Consider the following 24,951-nt stretch of genomic DNA (forward strand, 5'->3'; position numbering starts at 1 on the left):
ACAGACTGGGTCTCACATTTGCCAAAAGTACAAGAAGTCCTAGACTCTATCCGGGAAGCTGGGTTTACGGCCAATCCAAAGAAGTGTACCATTGGACAGGAGGAGGCCACGTCAATAAAGTCGAGGCCATAGAGAGTTGGCCACGTCCCAACAGCAAGAAACAGGTACGAGCCTTTCTGGGAATCGCTGGCTATTATCGACGATTCATTCCCCATTTTGCTTCTCAGGCTGTGCCCCTCACCAACCTGACAAAAGGGAAAGAGTCTGTTATGGTTAAATGGTCCCCAGAGGCTGAAGAAGCATTTCAGTCCTTAAAAACAGCCTTATGTAGCCAGCCAGTGTTGTACTCACCAGACTTCTCTAAGGACTTTGTTGTACAAACTGATGCATCAGACGTTGGGTTAGGAGCGGTGTTATCCCAGGTCTGGAACGGGGAAGAGCACCCAGTCATTTACCTCAGCAGGAAGTTGAAGTCCCATGAGGTAAATTACGCCACGATTGAGAAGGAATGTTTAGCAGTGAAGTGGGCTCTAGATTCCCTTCGATACTATCTGCTAGGTAGGCACTTTGACCTGGTGACTGATCACGCTCCTTTAAAGTGGATGGCTCAGAACAAGGAGACCAATAGAAGGGTAAATAGGTGGTTCCTGGCCCTACAAGAATTTAACATTACAGTTAAGCATCGCCCTGGTGTTAAAATGGGGAATGTGGATGCTTTGTCTCGGATACATGCGTGTCTGACAGCTTGTGTTACAACCCCAAGGTTGAAACAAGAGGGGGGGGGGGGGGGGGGTATGTGGCAGCACGCAGGTAAAGTCGCCTGGTTGTATCCAGGATGGGAAATATGTGTGCCCTAGATTCAGGCTTTATGCAGACTTTTACAATTAGAGGGGAAGAGTTAATGAGCCCAGCTGAAGTAAGTGGGCTCATTAAGACCTCTACAAAAAACCCCAGCATGCTTAGGGAGATGCTCCATCCTGGAACCAGTTTTGTGTTGTGTAGACTGGGGAGTGTGACACCTGTTCTGTGCGGTGAGTTAGCGCCTGTGTGGCAAACCTCTACAACAGGGACAGGGACTGGTGCGGCACGGGGCTGCAGTCAGTTGTTGGACGGGGAATCTAGGTGTGTGGTTGGAGGTCGAGCTGACCAGGATTTGTTTTCATGTTTTATTTTTGTTTGGCTGTTATATGTGTCACTGCGTGTAGCATAGATGAACCGCTTCTTTTGTTTTTTTGCACCTACAACGCTGTCTGCTGTGCCTGATTTTGTGTTGTGAACCCATCCAGGGGGTCACACACACCCGCTGCCGAGCTAACCCCTCACAATATATATATATTATTATTATTTAAGGTACTTATATAGCGCTGTCAATTTTCGCAGCGCTTTACATATACATTGTACATTCACATCAGGCCCTACCCTCAAGGAGCTTACAATCTAAGGTCCCTAACTCACATTCATATACTAGGGCCAATTTAGACAGAAGCCAATTAACCTACCAACATGTCTTTGGAGTGTGGGAGGAAACCGGAGTACCTAGAGGAAACCCACACAGGCACAGGTAGAACATGCAAACTCCAGGCAGGTAGTGCTGTAGTTGGGATTTAAACCAGCAACCCTTTTTACTGCTAGGCAAGAGTGCTACCCACTATACCACTGTGCTGTATATATATATATATATATATATATATATATATATATATAACATATAGTCCACGACAATTTTTGAAAAAAAAAACAGCACAGGCCCCCCCCCCCCCCCCCCCCCAATCCATACCAGGCTCTTTGGGTCTGACATAGATTTTAAGGGGAACTCCAGGCAAAAAAAAAATTGGCGTGGGGTCCCCCCCAAAATCTATACCAGGCTCCTGTCTGAGCAAGCAGCCTAGAAGGCCAAGATGGGGGGACAAGTGAGTGCCCCCTCTCCTGAATCATACCAGGCCACTTGCCCTCAACATGGGGAGGGTGCTTTGGGGTCCACCCAAGGGCCTCATCCCCACAACCCTGGCCCGGTGGTTGTGGGGGACTGCGGGCGAGGGTACTTGTACCCCTACCCATTCACCAAAAAAAGTGTCAAAAAGCAAAAACCACAATAGAAAGTTTTTGACAATTCCTTTATTAAAAAAAGAAAAAAGTGTACTGAGATGTCATCCATCTTCAATCACATAGCCCGATGAACCCAAAAATTGAAAAAAAAGCTCTGCCTTGATGGGAGGCGTCCTGCCAACTGCTTGCCTATACCCTTGCCTATATAACAGCTGTCGCAGCAGTCTGTTTTTACACATAATTTTACACAAAATGTATATGATTAGGTTTTCTGACATTGGTTGATGTACTTTAAAATAATATTTTCTTTTTAAAGTTTTTGAGAGAGCGTGGTTTCAGATTAATTATTAATTAATTTTTTCTTCACCCATCTCTATTTACGAGCTGCTCTCATTGATATTATTATTTTTTATTTGGTTTTGCCATTTGCGCAGGTTTGGTGGTGGTTAGAGCTGCATGATTCTGGGCAAAATGAGAATCACAATTTTTTTGCTTAGAATAAAGACACCGCGATTCTCTCACGATTCTCGCAACGTAAAATCTTTCACATTATACAAAAAAAATGGGCTAACTTTACTGGTTAGTTTTTTTTATTCATTAAAGTAAATTTTTTCAAAAAAATTTGCATTTGAAAGACCGCTGCGCAAATACAGTGGGACATAAAATATTGCAACAACCACCATTTTATTTTCTAGGGTGTTTACTAAAATATATATATATATATATATATATATATATATATATATATATATATATACATATATAATGCTTGGGGGTTCCACCAAGTAATTTTCGAGCAAAAAAAATGATTTTAACTTGAAACAAACAAATGTCAGAAAAAGGTTTAGTGTTTAAGTGGTTAAACTTTTTTCACTTACACTCAAAGTCTATTCCATTAACAAATTGTTACAATGTTTATACTCAAGTTTAACTGATAAAGAATGTTTTGATTCTTGGCAGATTGCCTAGTTTTTCTCTTCCTTTCTTTTGAAAGCTGTGGCTTCAGAAGAGCAGAGAGAATTCTTTGCATAAAAATAATTGTTAAATACTTTAGTCAAGATCGTGATAACGATTCTTGATGATTAATTATGCAGCTCTAGTGGTGGTTTATTACTTTCACACACATATCTTTATTTAACGCAATCTGTGCCTAAAAAATATATGCTGAAGCAGGGGGGCAATCAGCCTCTAATGTTAGGAGCAAATCGCTCCTCCACCCCTGCACCCATGCTTTGGCATATATGCACTTTTTTTAACTGTGGTGGTGAAATCACCTCCTACAGCGCTGGAGTCATGGCTTTATGTATTGTGGGAGCAAATGCTGTTGCTGTCAGAATAAATAAACCCGTGCTGCACCTAAATGGCGTACCTGCTAAGCAAATGATGGTTGACAATAAAACAAAGTAATATTACAGTATAACAGTAAGACATACCATACCTGCAAAAAAAATACAATAAACCATAGTAAAAATAAAACATTACAGTTCTAAAATACAGTAACAATACAGAGAGAAACCAAAGAGAACAATAGATATAGAATAATAGAGAGTGAACAATAGAGCGGACAATAGAGAGTGAACATAAGAGAGAGAGAACAGTAGAGAGAGAAGAAAAATAAAACCACAACTATTTTTGGCTTTTTTATTTTTTGTGTTTTTGTTTTTATATTTTTATATACATTTTAAACTGTAAACGTTCCAGATTAGGGTATCTCAAAATGTGATGGCCATCTCATCTTTCGAGACCCTGTGTAATTTTGCCCTAGGACTGTGCAATACTGTACCCTATGCTAATACTCCACTAGTGTGTGGTAACGTTTGAAAGAGTCACCAATGCAGAGACCAGGTTGGTCAAGAAAGGAGGGACAATAAAAGCGGGAGTCAGTCCAAAATCCGCATTTTCTGCAGTCACGACATCTTCTTTGGGGATTTCTTGGTAGGTGTACCAGGGAGGACATACAGAAAATGCCTCTCATGTAGCCAGCTCACTGCATTTGCGTTGGGAAGGTGGGCCACAGCATTGTCTGCAAACAGAAGGGATGTGATGATCTCTTCCTGGAATATAAGGAAGGACCCAGTTCATCCTAAAGCTTTGTATAGCACATAAACTTTCGGCAGAGCCAATTGGAATAAATATACAGACACTTTTTTTATACCAGCGCCTGGCCTTACAGGCAATTAGGTACGGCGCCAACAACTGGTCATTGGGGTCCACCCCTCCCATGTTAAGGTTGTATTCGTGGACACAGAGAGGTTTCTCCACAACGCCAGTCACTGTAGGAATTTGGACTGTCGTATCTGTGTGAAGGAAGGACAGAATGAAAACATTCCATGAATCCCTCCACTTCACTGCTAACAAATTATTAAATTTCAAGCAGGCTCTCTCCCCCATCTAAGTTGGGATTCTACAAGCCATTGGGGGAAGCCCCGGCAATTATGATCACACAGTGCCACATGCGCCAATTCCACAATCAAAAAGGTGACTAAAAAGTGGCACGCTTATGTGATAATTGTCCACATACAAGTGGTACCCCTTTCCGAAGAAGGGTGACACCAAGTCCAACACAATCTTACCAGTGCTCCCTATGTAGTCTGGGCAGTTCTTCGGCTCCACATCACTATCTTTTCCCTCGTAAACCATAAAACTATATGTATAGTCTGCTGTCCTGTCACAGAGCTTATACATCTTGACCCCATATCTGTCACGCATGCTTGGAAGATTCTATTTGATAGACAAGCAGCCAGAAAACTTAATCAGGGACTTATCAATGCAGAAAACTTGATCAGGAGTAAACAAGGCTGCAAACTGTTGGTTGAAGTGGTTTATGAGGGTCCAAATTTTGTGGAGCCGATCGTATCAAGGGTCACCCCGAGTTAGGGGTAAAACTTTTTATTAGATAATATATGGCGGGTGCCCTAACTCTATAAAAAAAACGAACTAACCAGCGTCACCCGTGACACTAATACAGTGATCACTTGTGACAGGGGGTTATCAAGGGGATAAACCTTTATTAGGGGGTTAGGGGGTCCCTAGACCTACCTGGGGCTATTACTACTACTATGGGGCTACTACTATGTACCCTAACACCAGGGGCGTAACTAGAAATCACAGGGCCCCATAGCAAAATGTTGTATGGGCCCCCCCCCCACCAAAAAAAATGAACTAATGCCATTAAACAACAGACTACCACACCCATGTGGCACAGTACCCAGGCAACGGCTTATATTAATTTTGAACAACAAAGTATGCAGTATACTCTATGCAGCCCCTGAAGGGAACACATTGCTGACCTCCAGGCCTTTTAACCAATTTCTGTTCTGTTATATAAAATGAAATAGTTCAACTCACCATAATGCAAAATCAGTGGGATCCCTGAGCGTGTCACTTGCCATCATCGCCTGCAACCAGATGCAGATTGTAACTTGTCACACGTTGCGAAATGTCACCTACCACATGTTGCGGATTGTCACTTGCCAAGTCACCTGCCACACATTATGGATTGTCACTTGCCACGTCCTGGATTGTCACTTGCCACACATTATGGATTGTCACTTGCCACACATTATGGATTGTCACTTGCCACATCCTGGATTGTCACTTGCCACACATTATGGATTGTCACATGCCACGTCCTGGATTGTCACTTGCCACGTCACTTGCCACACATTATGGATTGTAACTTGCCACGTCCTGGATTGTCACTTGCCACACATTAAGGATTGTCACTTGTCACATCACCTGCTACACATTGCAGATTGTCCACTTGCCAAGTCGCCTGCCACCAGATGCAGATTGTCACTTGTCACACGTTGCAGAATGTCACCTGCCACATGTTGCGGATTGTCCACTTGCCAAGTCCCGGATTGTCACTTGCCACATTACCTGCCACACATTACGGATTGTCACTTGCCATGTCCTAGATTGTCACTTGCCACGTCTCGGGTTGTCACTTGCCACGTCACCTGCCACACATTATGGATTGTCACTTGCCACGTCACCTGCCACACATTACGGATTGTCACTTGTCACATCACGGATTTTCACTTGCCACGTCACCTGCCACATGTTAAGGATTGTCACTTGCCACATCCAGGTTGTCACTTGCCACGTCACCTGCCACACATTACGGATTGTCACTTGCCACGTCCTAGATTGCCACACATTACAGATTGTCACTTACCACATCCTAGATTGTCACTTGCCACACATTATGGATTGTCACTTGCACGTCCCGGGTTGTCACTTGCCACGTCACCTGCCACACATTACGGATTGTCACGTCACGGATTTTCACTTGCCACGTCACCTGCCACATGTTACAGATTGTCACTTGCCACATCCAGGTTGTCACTTGCCACGTCACCTGCCACACATTACGGATTGTCACTTGCCACGTCCTAGATTGCCACACATTACAGATTGTCACTTACCACATCCTAGATTGTCACTTGCCACACATTATTTATTGTCACTTGCACGTCCCGGGTTGTCACTTGCCACGTCACCTGCCACACATTACGGATTGTCACTTGTCACGTCACGGATTTTCACTTGCCACGTCACCTGCCACATGTTACGGATTGTCACTTGCCACATCCAGGTTGTCACTTGCCATGTCACCTGCCACACGTTACGGATTGTCACTTGCCACGTCCCTGGTTGTCACTTGCCACGTTGCCTGCCACACATTATGGATTGTCATTTGCCACGTCATGGATTTTCACTTGCCACGTCACCTGCCACACGTTACGGATTGTCACTTGCCACGTCCTGGGTTGTCACTTGCCACGTCGCCTGCCACACATTATGGATTGTCACTTGCTCTGCCACTTTCCTGCTGTGTCACAGAGTCAGCCAGCAGATTATCAGTCAGGCAGCAGAGAGATAATGTCATCTCTCTGCTTCCTGGCTGCCTGCACAGTGAGGGGGGAACTGCACTGCAGGGATGAGAGGGCGGCGAGAGATGATGTCATCTCTATGCTCCCTCGCCCGTCAGCTCCCTGATTGGCCAGCCTGCTCACGCCCACTCTCTCACCAGCGGACCGGCCACTCTCATCTGCCTCCCACTATCACCCGCAGAGCCCCCCGCGGACCCGCGGAGCCCCCCGCGGACCCGCGGACTGCCCGCTCTCACCCGCGGAGCCGTCCGCTATCTCCCGCGGAGCCATAGCACCTGTCCTCACCGGGCCCCATTTGACTGCGGGCCCCATAGCGCCCGCATCTGCTGCTATGGCGGTAGTTCCGCCACTGCCTAACACTCATTAGTGTCACAAATAACACCAGTACAGTGATCAAAGAAAAATATGCACTGGGTGACACAGTGACAGAGAGTGAAGGGATTACCGGGGGTAAGTGTTTAAGTGTTTACACTTACACAGGCAGGGGAAGGATGTCATTTGCCAGAACCGATCGCCAGGTCCAGGTCAGAAATCATTGGCCTGGGGACTAATTGGTTCTGAAGCAAATCTGATCATTGCACCCCCTAGGCAGCTACGCTCCCGACATAAAGTAACGTTGCTCCGCCCAGCCGAGCCAACCTGCCATATTAAAACTGTGGTGGCTGGTCCAGAACTGGTTAATATCCATACCCGACCTGAATGCCCTGGTATGAACTGGGAAGGGGAAGGACACCCATGCTGTTTTTTTCCTTGATTTTTATCTATATTGCTGGGAGCTGACAATACATTACAGCCGCAAGCAAATTTAGATGAAATTTTTTCCTTTATAAATGTAATTTTGCTGCGACACTGTAAAACACATCAGACAAATGCGCCACTTTACAGGCAGACTAAGGGGATGCCCAAGCACGCTATTTAAAGGAATATTTAATTTTTCCATGTCCACCCGCAGCCATCCTGCTCCTCTGCCTCATGGTATCTGCTAGCAGTGAACGTAACAACCAGTAGCAACAATAAAATTTGTAACCAATGTCTCACTGAAAAGGGCACTTGTAGAACAGTCCCGCCCACAAGCACCCACAGGCTGACCCTGATCACCCTGGGCAACAGTAGACACTTTCAGGCACACTTTACTGTTTAAAGCAGGAGTTTTAAGAATAAGTTGAAGATGCCCAGCATTAGCAGATCACTGGACATATAGGGACAAAGTCACTGAATTGCAGGATTAGTATAAGTGTTCACCCCAGCGCTGGTTTGGGCAACTGGATAAGCATTCAGCAGTAATTATCAACGGCTCCTGCTGGTTGCTATGGGCAACAGCACTTATGTTTGTAGTACTGAATAGCAGGCAGAGTACAAAAGTCCTTCCCCTGGGTTCCATTCCTCAAGAATGGCATAACAAAGCACAGTTCCCCAGCTTGCTCACCCTTGGTTGCTAGGGGAAATAGCCGTCAGGTTATCCATGAACAGGTGGTCCCAGAATGAGCCCCCAAATGTAGTGGTGCCCCATAAGGGCTGGTAAGTGATGTGGCCCACCTGTTACCCTGCCTGGCATTCTCTTTCCAGACACCTCAAGACAATGAACAGTACATTGCTTTGTGCGTGTTATTTTATTGGGGAGATTCAACCTGGATTGGATATGGGAAATATGCCCATAAGAATTATAGCAAAGTTGCTAGGGACAGCTATGTATACTCTTTGTACACTCCTTCAAACTTCTCCTGCACACCTCTTTCTTTTTAGACTATTTCTCTCTCTCTCTCTCTCTCTCTCTCTCTCTCTCTCTCTCTCTCTCTCTCTCTCTCTCTCTTTTAGGAGCAACTAGCACATGGTTGGGCCTGACACTGGCTCAGCCAGGCCTTGGGAATTGCCCTTTGCAGGCAGGGACTGCGGGTCCCTATAATGTAGCAGAAAACATGTATGTCCTGTTAATGCTAGCTGTCCTTCTGGTGGACTACTGCTCATAGTCAGTCCCCTGTAGGCCCTGCCAACCCCCTGGTTGCAGCTGCCTGACTTTACTGTCCTTTACATTGCAATCCTTTCTACTGTTCCGCACCCAGATCTAACTGTTTCCTCTCAGTCCTCTCTGGCATGCCTTCTCTAGTTCTCCTGACTGCACATGTCACTCACCAGCTCTCCTGGCTTGGACCGGTGGTTCCCTCCTGAAGACTTGCTCAGCAGTACTAGCTCCTGCTGACCTCTCTGACTCCTCCTGTGCCTCCTGTCCATATCCTTCATACTTTCTTGAAGGGCTCCATCCTGCACCCAAGTCCCTGGTCCAAGGTCACCCCCCCCCCCCTCCCAGACTGGAGAGCTCCTTAAAAGGCCCCGACAGCCTAGTACTCCATTCCATCTCCTCAGTTCTTCCATCCAACAATTCCTCCCCAGCTGGGCTGACTCTAGGTATTTCTCGGAGGCCTGCCCCCTACCAATCCTAGTTGGCGATTGGTCAGGGATCCCTGAGACATGCCAGACAGCTCCACCTCTTTTCCCATCCACTTCTAGAATCCTCCAGGGAGGTGACAGTGGAGTGTTGCTGTGTCTGAGTCACAGCTGCTACTCTGAGCCACTCCCAGTCCACACAGACCAAAACAAACAGGCCTAGCTTCTAGCTAGGCCTGCCTAAACTTATCTGCACTGCACAAATCCTCACCTCTAGCACCTACCTAGATAGAGGGTACTACATATATACAATAGCTTGTAGACTCTATAACTTTCACACAGACTGAATAATAAGATAATTTGTTTCGTTTTTTAGGTTTTTTTCACCAAAACTTGTAGCGGTATATTTTGGCCTAAATTTATGAACAAAGATTATTTATTTGCAAAATACTATACTGTATCAAAAACTTAGAACGTTTTTTTTCTCTTTCAAAACTATTCAACAGGTTTTTTGTATATTCATATAAGAACGAAAAAACAAAACAAAAACAGTGGTGAATAAATACTATCAAAAGATGGACTCAAAAAATAAAATGATATAAAATTTATTTGGATACAGTGTTGCATGACTGAGTATTTGGCAAGTGTGACATAAAATCTGAAAAAAACTGAAATCTAAGCCCTTGTACACACGGTCGGAGAATCCGTCGGAATGTGTCCTATCGGACCGTGCTGACGGATAATCCGACTGTGTGTGGTATGCATCGGACTGATTCCATCAGAATATCCGTCGGACCCAATTTTCCAACATGTTGGAAATATTTCCCGACCAACTGGTTCGATCGGACATACTCCGTTCATGTGTAGAGAATTTTGATCGGACTAAGTGCCACGCATGCTCAGATCAAATTCCTACATCAAAACTATTGGCTACTAGCCTGAACGTAGTCCCATCGTAACGAAATTACGTCATCACGTTCTGAATGATCGGATTTTTCAACAACTTAGTCTGACCGTGTGTATGCAACAGTTTCGGACAAGATCCGACGGACAAAATCCGACGGACAAAATCTGACGGATTTGGTTGTGGAAATCTCCGACCGTGTGTACAGGGGCTAAGAGCGCTTTCACATTGTGCTACCTAGGGCTTCAGCGGTAAAATGGCGCTATTTTTAGCGCCACTTTACCGTTGTTTTAGCGGCATTATTCGGCCACTAGCGGGGGGCTTAAAAGGGGTTAAATCCGTGTGCAAAACGCCGCCGTGTGCAGCGTTTTGCCGGCGGTATAGCAGTGCCATCCCATTGATTTCAATAGGAAGGAGCAGTGGAGGAGCGGTGAGTTCCACTCCTTCACCGCTCCAAAGAAGCTGCTCGCAGGACTTTTTCTGCCAGTGCACCTCTCCAGTGTGAAAGCCCTCAGGTGTTATATCTCCTGCGTTCCTGTTTAAATACTTCCTTGGCTGACATCCCTTCTGGCTCCATATCTTGCTTGCTGTTCCACTACACTGATCCCTGACTTTTTGGCTTGGCTGACTATCCATTCCAGTTACCAAACTTTGGCTATGTTTTGACTATGTTTGTTCTATTTACTTTTATTATTAAACAAGTGTGATTTAACTGTACTTCTGTCTTGGTCTGATTTCATGGTTTCTGACAATTGCCTCGGCAGGAAGGAGGTGAAACAGTCCCGTCTTGATTTTGAAGTAGAGTCTGGGTAATTAATAAATTTGGATACATGAAGAGATGGTCATTTGGTCTGTAGAGATTGCTATTTAGGTCAGTTATGTGGTTAGTCTAGGTCAGTGGTTCTCAACCCTGTCCTCAAGTTTCCCCAACAGGCCCTGTTTTTGCAATTACTTTTAGATAAAATAGCTGTCCAAAATACCAAGCCATTCACTTGTGAGTACTTGAGGACAGGGTTGAGAACCACTGGTCTAGGTGATTTAGTACCACAAGATTCTGAACCTCTATTTTTAGACCTGGAGTCAGTATATATGTTTTCCCCCATAGAAATGTGTTCTTGTTTCTGTGTTAAACCACAAGGTAACAGCTACTACTTGTTTGTGTAAGTGGTTAAAGGCCTTATTCCCTGGCCCTCAATATCAATCACTCTCAGTCAGCTGGTGCTTAGATTGTTGTCCCATGAACTGGAAAAATTCTGTGCGTGGTGAGATTAAGAATGTAAATCATCAGACATAGTGCTAATCAAAGTACTAAGTCCATGTATTTTGCTTGCTAACTTGAATACAGAAATTGGAATTGCAGAAAAAAAAGTAAAGTGCAGAAAAAAAACACTGGGACATTACAATATATTACATTTTATTTTGGGAAGAAATTATACCTCCATTGCATTTTCAGAATTGTGTTGATAGCATTTTTTCTATGTGTATATTTTATACTGGATTTTCAAATGACGTAGAACTTAAAATATATGGTAAGTGTAAAGTCACTTTTTGCATAGTCATTCTGGAAGGGAAATCATATAGGTTTGACTTGAGTTAAAGAAAGAAAAGTTAGCCAGATTGAGGCTATAGTTCTATGAAAATTACACAAATGGCATATTTCATGCATAGATACATACAGTAGATCTTCACCCTTGCCTACATATACACCTTTTTTTTTTAATTTTATCTGTGTTTGCATAATTTTTGTTTGAAGCTGCATAGGGAGCTTAGAGAGTTAGGGGCGAAGAAACAGATGTACACTGATCTTCGAAGTGAATGGCTGTGCAGAGTGGCATGTCAGCACAAGTCTGGTGATTGAGGACAGGCAGGCTGTGCTCCTAGCATGGCCAGAAAACTGACCATGCTGAGATGGATGTGACTCTCATTCCTACCTTGGTTAGTTTGGAATAGGCGAGCAGGGGGACTGGAAGGACCACCAGGTACTACACCTAAAGGAAGCAATCCAAAGAGAACAGGATACTTTTTAACAAAGTACATGGTACAACAGGCTCATATCAGAAATATGAAATGCTAAAGTTATATATTCTTTAACCTGGGACTATAATATATGTAGTACAGTTCTGTAAATTAAGTGGAAATGTCTATGATAATGTTCATTTTTGGAAAGTATTTGATTTTTTAATAAAAATGTTCAGTTGAGTAATGAAATCAGTCCCCAGACACATTCAAATAGTCTTTAATTTCCTCTGCTGTTTTTTTTGTTTTTTCAGAGGAGTTGAAAGGACCTTTAGAAGAATATGTTCACAAGCGGTATCCTGGGCTGGTTAAAGTTGTTCGTAATCACAAAAGAGAAGGCTTGATCCGAGCTCGAATAGAGGGCTGGAAAGTTGCAACAGGGCAAATCACTGGATTTTTTGATGCACATGTGGAATTTACTGCTGGATGGTAGGTAAACAGAATATCTGTAATTTTTTTAGGGATTGCAGTAACCACAGTATTTTAATATTAAACTAAAGCTTAATTAGATATTAAACTGAAGCCACTAAAAAAAATGCATTTAGTTGTAAAGAGTAATCGCACTTGGGGCAGCACAGTGCTGTAGTGGTTAGCACTTTCACTAGCAGCAATAGAGTCGCTGGTGCAAATCCTGATCACAACACCATCTGCCTGGAGTTTGCATGTTCTCCCTGTGCCTGCATGGGTTTCCTCCAGGTACTCCGGTTTTCTCCCACACTCCAAAGACATGCTGGTAGGTTAATTAGACCTTGTCTAAAAAATTGGCCTGTGTATGTGTATGTCAATGTTGTATGTGTTTGTAAGCATGTCAGGACCTTACGGGGTAAAGGGACCACGCAAAGCCGCAGGTGGACTCTGGTGGCAAGAAAGCGCCCTGAGGCGATTCAGTTCTCATAGGTATCGCTATACAAATCACTCACTCACTTTGTTGAGAAAAAACTTAGAGTCCTGACTTTTGTTACTCTGAAGAAATGAATGTCCATTTGTCTATGTCGATGTGCTAAGTGAATCTGAATGGGAGACTTTTTAAATTATTAATTAGCTGATGCACTTGCAGGGTTCTAATGAGGAGAGTGGCAGGGTCCACATTCCTTTAGACATGACTACCCTTTGGGATTTTCTCCCCAAAAATGATTTTTTTTTGTTGCAGAAGAATTCTAAAATCTGACTGTATTCGGAAAACGTTCAGGTTTCTATAGTGCATTAGATTTTACAGAAAATGACAATGCTACAGATTGAAAATTAAAGAGAGTTTTAATTACAATATATATGACTGTTGTTGTTATAATTATTTATATTTTGTTTTTGTTTGTATGTCCAAGTACATGAGAGAACTGTTAAACATAAAATAGGTCACCCACAAGGTTTTTCTTTTCAGTTTTTACCCATGAATAAGGATAAGATAAGGATAATATATTTTTATAAGTTTTGCTTTATTCATTTTACAATGAATTACAATTGCAAACATGTTTATTCTTGAATACATTTTATTTTTGTTTTTTTCCCTATAGTTGTCCTAGTTACAAATCAAATTAGCTTTGTATCATGTTGTATTACTTTCTATCATTTCTTGCCAGACAGCACTTTCTTTGATCCTCTGCAAAAATGGGTTGTACCTCCCTTCATCATTATAATATCTTTATACGTCCATCATTTTATAAAAATGTATTTTTATGCACTCTTATGCCCCCTACACGTGATCGGACTATCCGACGGACTTGGTCCATCGGACACTCTGCCAAACTTTGCAGCGGAGGTCCGCCAGACTTTCCGAAAGAGCAGCCTTGTACACACATGACCACACATGAACTGACTTTTCCAGCGGACTAGGTCTGGCAGACAATCTGCTGGACTTTTGGCGGAGGTCCGCCGGACTTTCCAAATGAACGGACTTGCCCACACATGGACTAAAGTCCGTTCATTTTTAACGTGACTACAGGTACGACGGGACTAGAGAAGAAAGTCAATCTCGCCGCCTTCATCGGCGAGATTGACACCTTGCAAGCCCCGTCGCCTGGTATGGGTTTTAAGGGTAACCACTATACCGAAAAACGGCGTGGGGGTCCCCCAAAGTCCATACCAGACCCTTATCTGAGCACGCAGCCCAGCCAGTCAGGAAAGGGGGTGGGGATGAGCGAGCGCCCCCCTCCTGAACCGTACCAGGCCACATGCTCTCAAAGTACCTTGTCCCCATGTTGATGAGGACAAGGGCCTCTTCCCGACAACCCTGGCCGTTGGTTGTCAGGGTCTGCGGGTGGGGGATTATCGGAATCCGGGAGCCCCCTTTAATAAGGGAGCCCCCAGATCTCGGCCCCCCACCCTATGTGAATGAGTATGGGGTACATCGTAAAAAAACACACAACACAGATTTTTAAAGTAGTTTATTAGGCATCTCCGGGGGTCTTCTTCTGACTTCGGGGGTCTTCTTAAGACTTCTCTGTGCTTTCTGGCCTCTTCTCCCACTCTCCGGTTCTTCTGCCGGACTCCTCTGCTATTTTCTTCCAGCTCTTTTACTAGCGTCAGCGTAGGGGTTACCCTTAAAACCCATACCAGGCGACGGGGCTCGCAAGGTGTCAATATCGCCAATGAAAGTGGCGACATTGACTTCCTTCTCTAGTCCCATCGTACCTGAAGTCACATTCAAAATGAACAGACTTTAGTCCATGTGTGGGCTAGTCTATTCATTTGGAAAGTCCGGTGGACTAGCACACAAACGAGAGGATTGTCCGCCGGAAAGCCGAGTCTGGCAGACAATTTTGAGTCAAGTCTTCTTTCAAAGTCCGCCGGACTTTTGGGAAGAAAAATTCCGTTGGAGCCCACACACGGTCGAATTGTCCAGCTGACTCTTGTGCCGCCGGACTAAGTCCGCCGGATAGTCTGATCATGTGTACGTGGCATTAGATAACTTTTTTAAGGAATTGTCCCCAGCATTTATATGCTAGATCATGTGCATATGTGGTTTGCTATGCTGTTCCTTGTAATCCAATTCCCACTTTGATCCTATTGAGCTCCCTTATTTTATTTCTTTGTGTTCCCCACATAGGTCTTACATTTATATGCTGTTTTTAGCACTTATTTTTCCTTTCTGTGTACTCACTGTTTGTCATGCTAAGCCTTGTAGTTCACCTCCCTTATTGATATAAACCTGCCAACTATTTACTAATAGGCTTGACAAAGTGTCGGTATTCTCAGAAACAAATTGCCTTGTTGGCCAGCCCATTCCTTTTCTCTATGTGTGCTCCCTGTGGCTTCTGATGCCACTGACTCACATTGATAGCTTTGAATCCAGCACAACAGTACTGGTTTTTGACAGAGCTTAATCGACTGAGTTTAAAATCCAGATGGCTACTGTCTTTTATTGTAGAGCTGTGGGGGGAACTTTCCTTGGTTGCCTTCACAGATTACATGTGAGTAGATATTATTTCATATTCATTAAAAAGTTTATTTTACTTATACACTTCTGTACCCTGTTTTCTGCTTGTATCATTTACACTACAATAAAGAATGCTTACTGCTCTGTTCTCCATGCAGCCTTGGATCTGTATGATCACAGCATGGCTCACCTACTTCCAATCTACAGCCAAAATATTAAATCTGTAAAGCCTGTAGTTAAGACTGCAAAGAAATGGACCATGGAGACAAAGCTGGAGCTACAGGCCTCCTTTGACTGCACCAACTAAGAGCTGAATGAACTCCCTGACATTTTGACATCAACTTTTGTGAGGTCATATGTGTGCCTATCAAGACTTTTTGAACATTCATTGAGTAGACTGGGGATTCATGATGGGCACACTGAAGGAAATGGGATTTGGTTCCCGAATCCTGAGTTGGATAAAAACACTCTATGACAGTCCAATGGCAGCGGTAAGGGTAAACGGTAATATGTCTGCCCCCTTTAGGATGTATAACGGGACTAGACAGGGATGTCCATTATCACCTATATTGTTCGTATTGACATTAGAACTACTTTTGGAGACAGTGAGGAAAAATCCTGATATAGGAGGAATAGAGGTCGGGGAAGAGACACATAAGGTAGCCACATTCGCGGATGATGTTCTATTTTATGTGACGAAACCTAGAATCTATATGCCAAACTTGGTAAAGACGATCAAGCAGTATGGAGAATTATCAAATTTTAAACTAAACTCAAGGAAAACAGAGGTGTTGAATGTCAATATGAGCAATAAAGAAGAACATAATATTAAGGGGGAATTTCCCTGCCTGTGGAAAAAGGAAATTAAATATCTTGGCATAAAACTGATAGCCTCATTAAGGAAAATCTAAGAGGTAAATTATATCCCCCTACTGGACGAAGTAAGAGAAGATACGAAAAAAATAATGATGAAACCACTGTCCTGGATGGGTCGGATAAATGCCCTAATGATGATCATACAACCAAAAATACTATACAAGCTACAGATGTTACCGATATATATCCCTCCAATCTATTTTAATATCATAAAATCCTTAATAACCAAGCTTAGGAGGTTTAAAAGTACTGGACTTTAAGAAATATTATGAATCTATAGTGTTAACACGGGTGGCGGAGTGGACAAAACTAGATAATGAAAAGAGATGGGTGGCAATAGAACACAGTCCAGCAGAGACACGATTAGGAAGGGAAATCTGGATACCTCCAAAATATAGATCACTAGGACCAACAACACTTGCACTTACAAAAAACATGTTTAGAATATGGGATGGAATTCATAAACATAATACATGGAAATACAATTCCCCATTAATGGCTTTAAAAGAAAATAATTTATTTCCACTGGGTAACGCACTATGGGAGGGCACTGGATTAAAAGAGAAGACACTCAATTGAGACACATAATAAAAGCGGGCAAAATAAACACTTTAGAAACACTACAAAAAGGAAAGGAGTATATTGATATAGATGGATGGCGGTATCTCCAGCTCAGACATTTTTTCTCATCATTGCCGCATACCATGGAGATGTGGAGAAGACCTAAATGCTTTAGAACGGATGTGCGAAGGGAAAATAATAAGGGTAAACATCTCGCAGATATATAAGATGCTGGGAGGAATGGATGAGATGGAGGTACCCATCTATATAAAAAAATGGGAAGAAGAAATAGGACATCGAGGGGAGAAACAGAATATAGAAAAAAATGTGCACTTAATACACGGGACGTCTAAAAACCTTAGCACAATAGAAATGAATTATAAAAGCCTTGTTAGGTGGTATAGGACACCAGATATGATGATGAGATATCAAGAACATCAATCCGGGAATTGCTGGAGGGGGTGTGGACAACAAGGGAACGCGGCACACATTTGGTGGGAATGCCCAAAAATTAGAAAGTTCTCGAGAGAAATATTAGATCTGATAAAAACAATAACAGGAACTCAGATTCCAGAAAAACATTGGACATGTCTTTTCCATGGTACAGATACCCCAACCCAAAAGTATAAAGAGGCTCTCATAGGTCATTTAATAAACGTGGCAAAGAGTCTGATCCCAAAAAATTGGAAACAGGTAGAAGCTCCAAAACGGAGGGAATGGATAGAAAGAGTAGAAAATATGTATAGAATGGAGGGATGGGAAGAAGATGAGGAGAGTGGTAAAAAGAAATTCCGAAAGAAATGGGAACAATGGAAATTGTTCAAATTAACGAAGAAATATAGCGAGGCAGTAGGGCTATAGGAGAGGGGGGGTGGGGGGAGAGGGATGAGGGGGGAAGGGAAATAAAGGAATCAGGTGGGGGTATTGAACAAGGAGAAAGAAGTATTATATTTTTATCAGCCTGGAGAGGAAAGAGGAAGACAGGGTGGGGAAAGGGGGATTCCCCCCCCCCCGCCTGCTCAGAAATGGGTACTAAAAAGGGAATCCCCTCAAGGCTCAAGGTTTATTATGTTTTTTTCCTTGGATAGCATGTTTAATTATGTGAGTTTTATATTTTGTGTATAAAAAAATATTAAATAAAGAATAAAAAAAAAAAGTCTTTTTGAACATTCAACAATATCAAGCCCTGGTTTACAACAAAAAAGTTCAGGCAGGCTATGGAGGCAGCCTACAGATAAAAGGACAGAACTCTGTGCACCCAGGCCAGAAACATGCTGAGAAAAGAGATCAGAACAGCAAAGCATATTTACATTGATGATTTGAAAAACTATGTTTTCCATCAATGACTTAAGGCTAGTGTGTAAAGACCTGCAGAAAACATCCCCCAACCCCCTCCCCCACACTTCAGAGAACCATTAACTGAAAAATCAACTGAATCATCCCATCAACTTCAGCTCAGACATCCCATCTCCAGCCATTGTGCTTGAACCCCATTTCCTCCCCCACTGTCTCTCCTGCACTGCAGGTCTGTAAGAGCCAGTTCACACAGGGGCAACCCAGGATCTGACTTCAGGTCGCCCATGTTGCGCTGTTGAGAAAATCAATGGCAGTGAATGGAGCCGTCTTAATATACACTGCAGCAGTCGCTCCGACTTCAAAAAAGGTTCCTGTCGACTTCAAACTGACTTCTAGGCGACTTGTACCCATTGATTTCAATGGAAATCCCCTCCAAGTCGTGTCTCCATCTATATTGAAGCAACAATGTCACCTCTTTAATAATAAAAACTGGCATGGGTTCCCCTCCAAGGGTAAACCAGGCCCTTAGGTCTGATATGGATTTTAAGAGGAACCCCTACGCCTAACAAATGGCATGGGGTCCCTCCCAAATCCTTACCAGACCCCCATCTGAGCACGCAGCCTGACAGGTCAGGAAAGGGGGTGGGGAGGAGCCAGAGCCCCCCCTCCTGAACCATACCAGGCCGCATGCCCTCAACATGGGGGGTGGGTGCTTTGTGGAAGGGGGGGCGCCCTGCGGGCCTCCCACCCCAAAGCACATTGTCCCCATGTTGATGAGGACAAGGGCCTCTTCCCGACAACCCTGGCCGTTGGTTGTCGGGGTCTGCGGGCAGGGTGCTTATCAGAATCCGGGAGCCCCCTTTAATAAGGGGGCCTCAGACAGATCCCGACACCCCACCCTATGTGAATGAGTATGGGGTACATCATACCCTACAGATTCACCTGGAGAAAAAAGTGTCAATAAAAAAAACACACTACAGGTTTTTAAAGTAATTTATTAGTCAGCTCCGGGGGGTCTTCTTCCGACTTCGGGGGTCTCTTCCCACTTCTCCGCTCTCTTCAGCCTCTTCTCCTCGTGCATGCTGGGACTGTGAAATCATAAGGGGCGGGGTCACAGTGTGACCATGCCCCATGCCTATATAAGTCGCTGCACACCTCTCACACGGCATTACAGCAGGAGAGAGCGTCATGTCAACATCGTAGGAAGAGAAGAGGGAAGAAGATAACGCAGAAGACCGGGCCACCACTAGCAAAAGAGCTGGAAGAAGATAGCAGATGAGCTGGCAGAAGAACCGGAAAGCGGGATTCCGATAAGCCCCCCACCCGCAGACCCCTACAACCAATGGCCAGGGTTGTCGGGAAGAGGCCCTTGTCCTCATCAACATGGGGACAAGGTGCTTTGGGATGGGGGGCTCGCAGGGCACCCCCTTCCCCAAAGCACCCCCCCCATGTTGAGGGCATGCGGCCTGGTACGGTTTAGGAGGGGGGGGCGTTTGCTCATCCCCACCCCCCTTCCTGACCGGCCGGGCTGCGTGCTCGGATAAGGGTCTGATATTGATTTTTGGGGGGGACCCAAAAATTTTGCGGCGTATAAGGGTTCCCCTTAAAATCCATACCAGACCTAAGGGCCTGGTATGCTCTTGGAGGGGAACCCTGGCCTGAGGGCAACTTAAAAAAATAAAAAGGACTATAAGTTAAATGAATAACTTTTTTTTATTAGTAGTGTTTAATATTATTGACACCTCAAAGATCCCATATGAAATTATTCATGTGGTGTATGCTAATTATGATTTGTATGTGGTGCTGAGACGCCAATCATCTCAACCAAATAAAAACATTCAATTCCTGTCTCAAGATGCCCCTTTTGACTGCTTCGTATGTTCTTAAAATCAGATTATTTTCTTCATTGGTAAGTGTCTGCAGAGTTTCTTAGGCATGCAGGTCATGGTAAGCTAGTAGTAGTTATCTACATTCTACTAGACTTGATTTGTAATGTTGAAGTCATTTTGCAGTTTATCATTAGGGATGAGCTTCGTGTTCGAGTCGAACATCGGCTGTTCGCCCGTTCGGCGAATCCCAAACGTTATGGGCCGTTCGCGCCAAATTCGTGTGCCGCTCACGGCCCACAATGCACTGCGCCATCGCAGTGCATTGCTGGCTCATGATTGGCCAAGCATGCACTGTGACCCCGCATGCTTGGCCAATCTCACCGCCGGCAGCGAGGAGAGCCATGATTGGCCACAGGCAGGATGCCTGTTGCCAATAATAGCTCAGGCTGTGTAGTACACGCCCCACACTATGAAAGGCCGCCAGCGCGGCGGCCTTGTGTAGTGTGTTGGTGTCTGTAGGAGTTAGTGGGTGTTCTGGCTCATTCCTGCACTCCAACTAGAATATATGGGAGAGGTTAGTGTCGTGGTACCAGCACCAGTGCCTAAGGCCCACTTTTTCAGCCCCTGTTTAATAGGGGCATGTAATACAATTTTTGATGCAATGCTTTGCAGCAGGGCTCATTCCTGCAATCCAACTAAAGTATATGGGAGAGGTTGCAGTGTCAATTTTTCAGCCCCTGTTTAACAGGGGCATGTAATACAATTCTTGATATAATATTTCACAGCAGGACCCGTTCCTGTGCCCACTAAGAGTAACTGAGAGGACTTATAGTGTTATGGCACCAGCACCACCACCATAACCACCAAAGGCCCAATTTTTTTACCACTGTTCAACAATGACATGTAATTACAATTCTTGATATAATCGTTCACAGCAGGGTGCTCCAGCACCCACCAAGAGTCACTTTGAGGGCTTACAGTGTTGTGGCAACACCAACACCTTGTTCCGCCATTTCTGCAGAGCATATAGGGAAGGCCCCTACTTTCAAACATCCAACTTACAAACATCTCCTATTTGCAAACGGAAGGAGACAACAGGAAGTGAGATGAAAAAAGACGGACGGCCAAAAAAATTATACAGGGGTGATAACCATTCCCTATGTTTTCCAAAAAGCTTAAAAATAGATCTTTTGACTGGAGCTACACTTTAAAAATGTACCAGTTCAAAATTACAAACCGATTCTACTTAACACAACAAACCTACACAGTCCCTGTCTTGTTTGCACCGCCTGTATACTGCTGTTCTGAGTATATAGGGCCTGGGGGCACCATGTCTTTCCTTTTTTAATATGGGTTATCCTTCCCCTATCCGTACAAGACCCAAATGGGCTGGTAATGGGCAGGGGGGGGGATTCCCATGCCATTTTTCTCAATGATTTTCATCCATATTGTTCTGAGTATATAGGGCCTGGGGGCCACACACCTTTCCTTTTTTAAATTTGGGTACGGGGGTTCCACTTAATATCTGTACAAGACCCAAAGGGGCTGGTAATGGGCAGGGGGGCTACCCATGCCATTTTTCTCAATGATTTTCATCCGTATTGCCGAACCAGATATTACATTAAAACCACAAGCAGTTTTAAATGACTTTTTTTCCCGCTAAATGTCATGTTGTGCAGGGACTGTTCTAAACACGGGAAACATGTGCCACTTCACAGGCATACTATAGGCACCCCCCAGGCACAATATTTAAAGGAATATTTCACTTTTTTTCACTTTAATCATCATTAAAATCAGTGCTCCCGAAAAAACTGCAATTTTTCTAAAAGAAATTGGCATTGACCCATGTCCCCTGGGGCAGGAGCCGGGCCCCCAAACCCTTTTTAGTACAATATCCTGCATATTGGTCATTAAAATTAGCACTTTTTATTTCGAACGTTCGAGTCCTATAGACTTCAATGGGGTTCTAAAGTTTGCACAAATTTTTGGTCCGTTCGAAAGTTCTGGTACAAACCGAACTGGGGGGTGTTCGGCTCATCCCTAGTGGTGGGAATGTCATGGTCTGGGGCTGCATGAGTGCTGCACGAGTGCTGCCAGCACTACAGTTCATTAAGGGAACCATGAATGCCAACATACTGAAGCAGAGCAAGATCCCCCCCTTCGGAGACTGGGTCGCATGTCAGTATTCACACATGATAACAACCCCAAACACACCTCTAAGACTACCATTGCCATGCTAAAGAAGGTGAGGGTAAAGGTGATGGCCTGGCCAAGCATGTCTCCAGACCTAAACCCTATTGAGCATCTGTGGGGCATCCTCAAATGGAAGGTGGAGGAGCGCAAGGTCTCTAACATCCACCAGCTCTGTGATGTCGTCATGGAGGAGTGGAAGAGGACTCCCATGGCAACCTGTGACTCTCTGGTGAACTCCATGCCCAAGAGGGTTAAGGCAGTGCTGGAAAATAATGGTGGCCACACAAAATATGACAATAATGACACTTTAGGCCCAATTTAAACATTTTCACTTAGGGGTGTACTCACTTTTGTTGCCAGCGGATTAGTCATTAATGGCTGTGTGTTGAGTTATTTTAATGGAACAGCAAATTTACACTGTTATACAAGCTGTACATCCACTACTTTACATTGTAGCAAAGTGTAATTTCTTCAGTGTTGTCACATGAAAAGATATAATAAAATATTGTACATACTTTCCCAACAAATGTCCACAATATCCCAGCATATCAGTACTACGGCATACTCATTACAAAATTACCATGTAAAAAATAAAAGGGGAAAAACAAAGCACATTTAAATGTAGATTATACTCTAGATATCAACCCAGAGGGTGCTCAAAAAAAATCTAAAGAAAAAGAGGGGGAGTGGGGGGGGGGGAGAGGGGAGGGATGGGGCTGCATTCTGGGGTGATATCTAGCAATACAGAACTTTCAAACAAGTAATAAGAGAGTTATTCTTAAATCCTGGGGAGCGCTGGAGCAGGGAACAGAATTGTAATAGATAACTGTGCCTGCAGCGAAGCCCCTGCATCAAAGCTGCCCTGGGCTAACCTCCCTCTCAGTGTGATGCTGTACAAGCACATTCAGCTGTTATGCATATTTATATATGATATGTATAACTCTTTTACCATACTAAGGAATAGCCAGCAAACCCCCTATCATAATATTGACCGGGTTCCAAGGTCCACTGCTGGACATGAGTTTCTGTTCTTGTCACAGAAGAGAGGTCCCTGGGATTCTCTAGCAGAAGTGTTATGTCATATCCTGATGGAACTTAGTCCAGCCTCTAAAAACACAATAGCAGTGTACTTACCTGGGGTGCTGTTAGAGGTAGTTTATGATTGCACGGTGGGTTACACTTTTGCCTTTTGTTATAGGGTTTCCTGGAGGACTTTAGGTATTCCTAAGCAATGCATGTTTATTAATATGTGTAATTATTTTGTAATTATTTTAGATTGAAATGTATACATTAAATTGTGTTTTTATTTGTAATGTTTAGGGAAACAATTGTTATTGCCTCACTGTCTGCTTCTCAGGAATCATTTCTCTTTTTGTATTATAATATTGACTGTGAAATAATTCTGACAAGTGGGGCTAGTTGTACATGGAAGTGTACTTGAAGTGCACTTGGTTTTTAAATTGTTATAATTATGTAATAAAATGTTTCCCCTGTAGTCTAAATTAGTATGTAAGGTACACAGCAATCCAGAATTCAGGCTGATAGAATGAGCTATACTAGCCATTTGCATAATGTCGCAGTCACAATAAAAATCGCTGATCGCCGCCATTACTAGTAAAAATAAAAATGCCATAAAACTATCCCCTATTTTGTAGACGCTATAACTTTTGCGCAAACCAATCAATAAACGCTTATTGCAATTTTTTTACCAAAAATATGTAGAATAATCTGTTTCAGCCTAAATTGTGGAAAAAAAATGTTTATATATTTTTTGGGTTATTTATTATAGAATTTATTATAAAATATTAAATTTTTTTCAAAATGTGTCACTTTATTTTTGTTTATAGCGCACAAAATAAAAACCACAGAGGTGATCAAATACCACCAAAAGAAAGCTCTATTTGTGGGAAATAAAGGACGCCAATTTTGTTTGGGAGCCACTTAGCACGACCGCGCAATTGTCAGTTAAATTGACGCAGTGTCGAATTGCAAAAAGGGGCCTGGTCCTTTAGCTGGAAAATGGTCCTAGGCTTAAGTGGTTAAATAAACGTAATGAAGTGTCCAAATTTTATGCCTATCCGATGCCCCGGGTAGACAAGTTAATTGAAAGGTTGGGTCCCGCCTGGTACATCACAACATTGGACCACACAAAGGGTACTGGCAGATTCCTCCCACCAAAGAATCCAGAGAGAAAACTGCTTTTTCCACTCCCGAAGGCCAATTCAAGTATAAGAGAATGCCATTTGGCTTACACTCTGCCCCTGCCACATTCCAAAGGTCAATGGACAAAACGTTACGCCCCCCATCAACAATACACATCTGTCTACCTGGATGATATTGTAATTTTTAGCATCATCTTCCCTGAGTGCAGGCGGTCATAGACTTTCTGAGGAAAGCAGGGTTCACAATTAATCCTGAGAAATGTGCGGTTGGGATGGAGGAGGCCAAATACATAGGGTACATTTTGGGTAGGGATTCCCTGAGTGCAGGCAGTCATAGACTCTCTGAGCAAAGCAGGGTTCACAATTAATCCTGAGAAATGTGCGGTTGGGATGAAGGAGGCCAAATACCTAGGGC

General features: G+C 43.7%; 1 protein-coding gene across 1 annotated transcript in view; it reads left to right on the forward strand.

Moving 5' to 3' along the window:
- GALNT17 (polypeptide N-acetylgalactosaminyltransferase 17) overlaps positions 1-24,951 on the forward strand; it is a 636,606-nt gene that overhangs the window by 271,212 nt on the left and 340,443 nt on the right. Inside the window, exon 4 of the mRNA XM_077482320.1 lies at positions 12,501-12,675. Within this exon, the coding sequence (XP_077338446.1) occupies positions 12,501-12,675 (175 nt within the window). The remainder of the gene's footprint in view (positions 1-12,500; positions 12,676-24,951) is intronic.

The sequence above is a fragment of the Lithobates pipiens genome, unplaced genomic scaffold (genome assembly GCF_037356315.1).
Source record: "Lithobates pipiens isolate NorthernLeopardFrog02 unplaced genomic scaffold, aLitPip1_a1.2 Scaffold_16, whole genome shotgun sequence".
Lineage (NCBI taxonomy): Eukaryota > Metazoa > Chordata > Amphibia > Anura > Ranidae > Lithobates > Lithobates pipiens.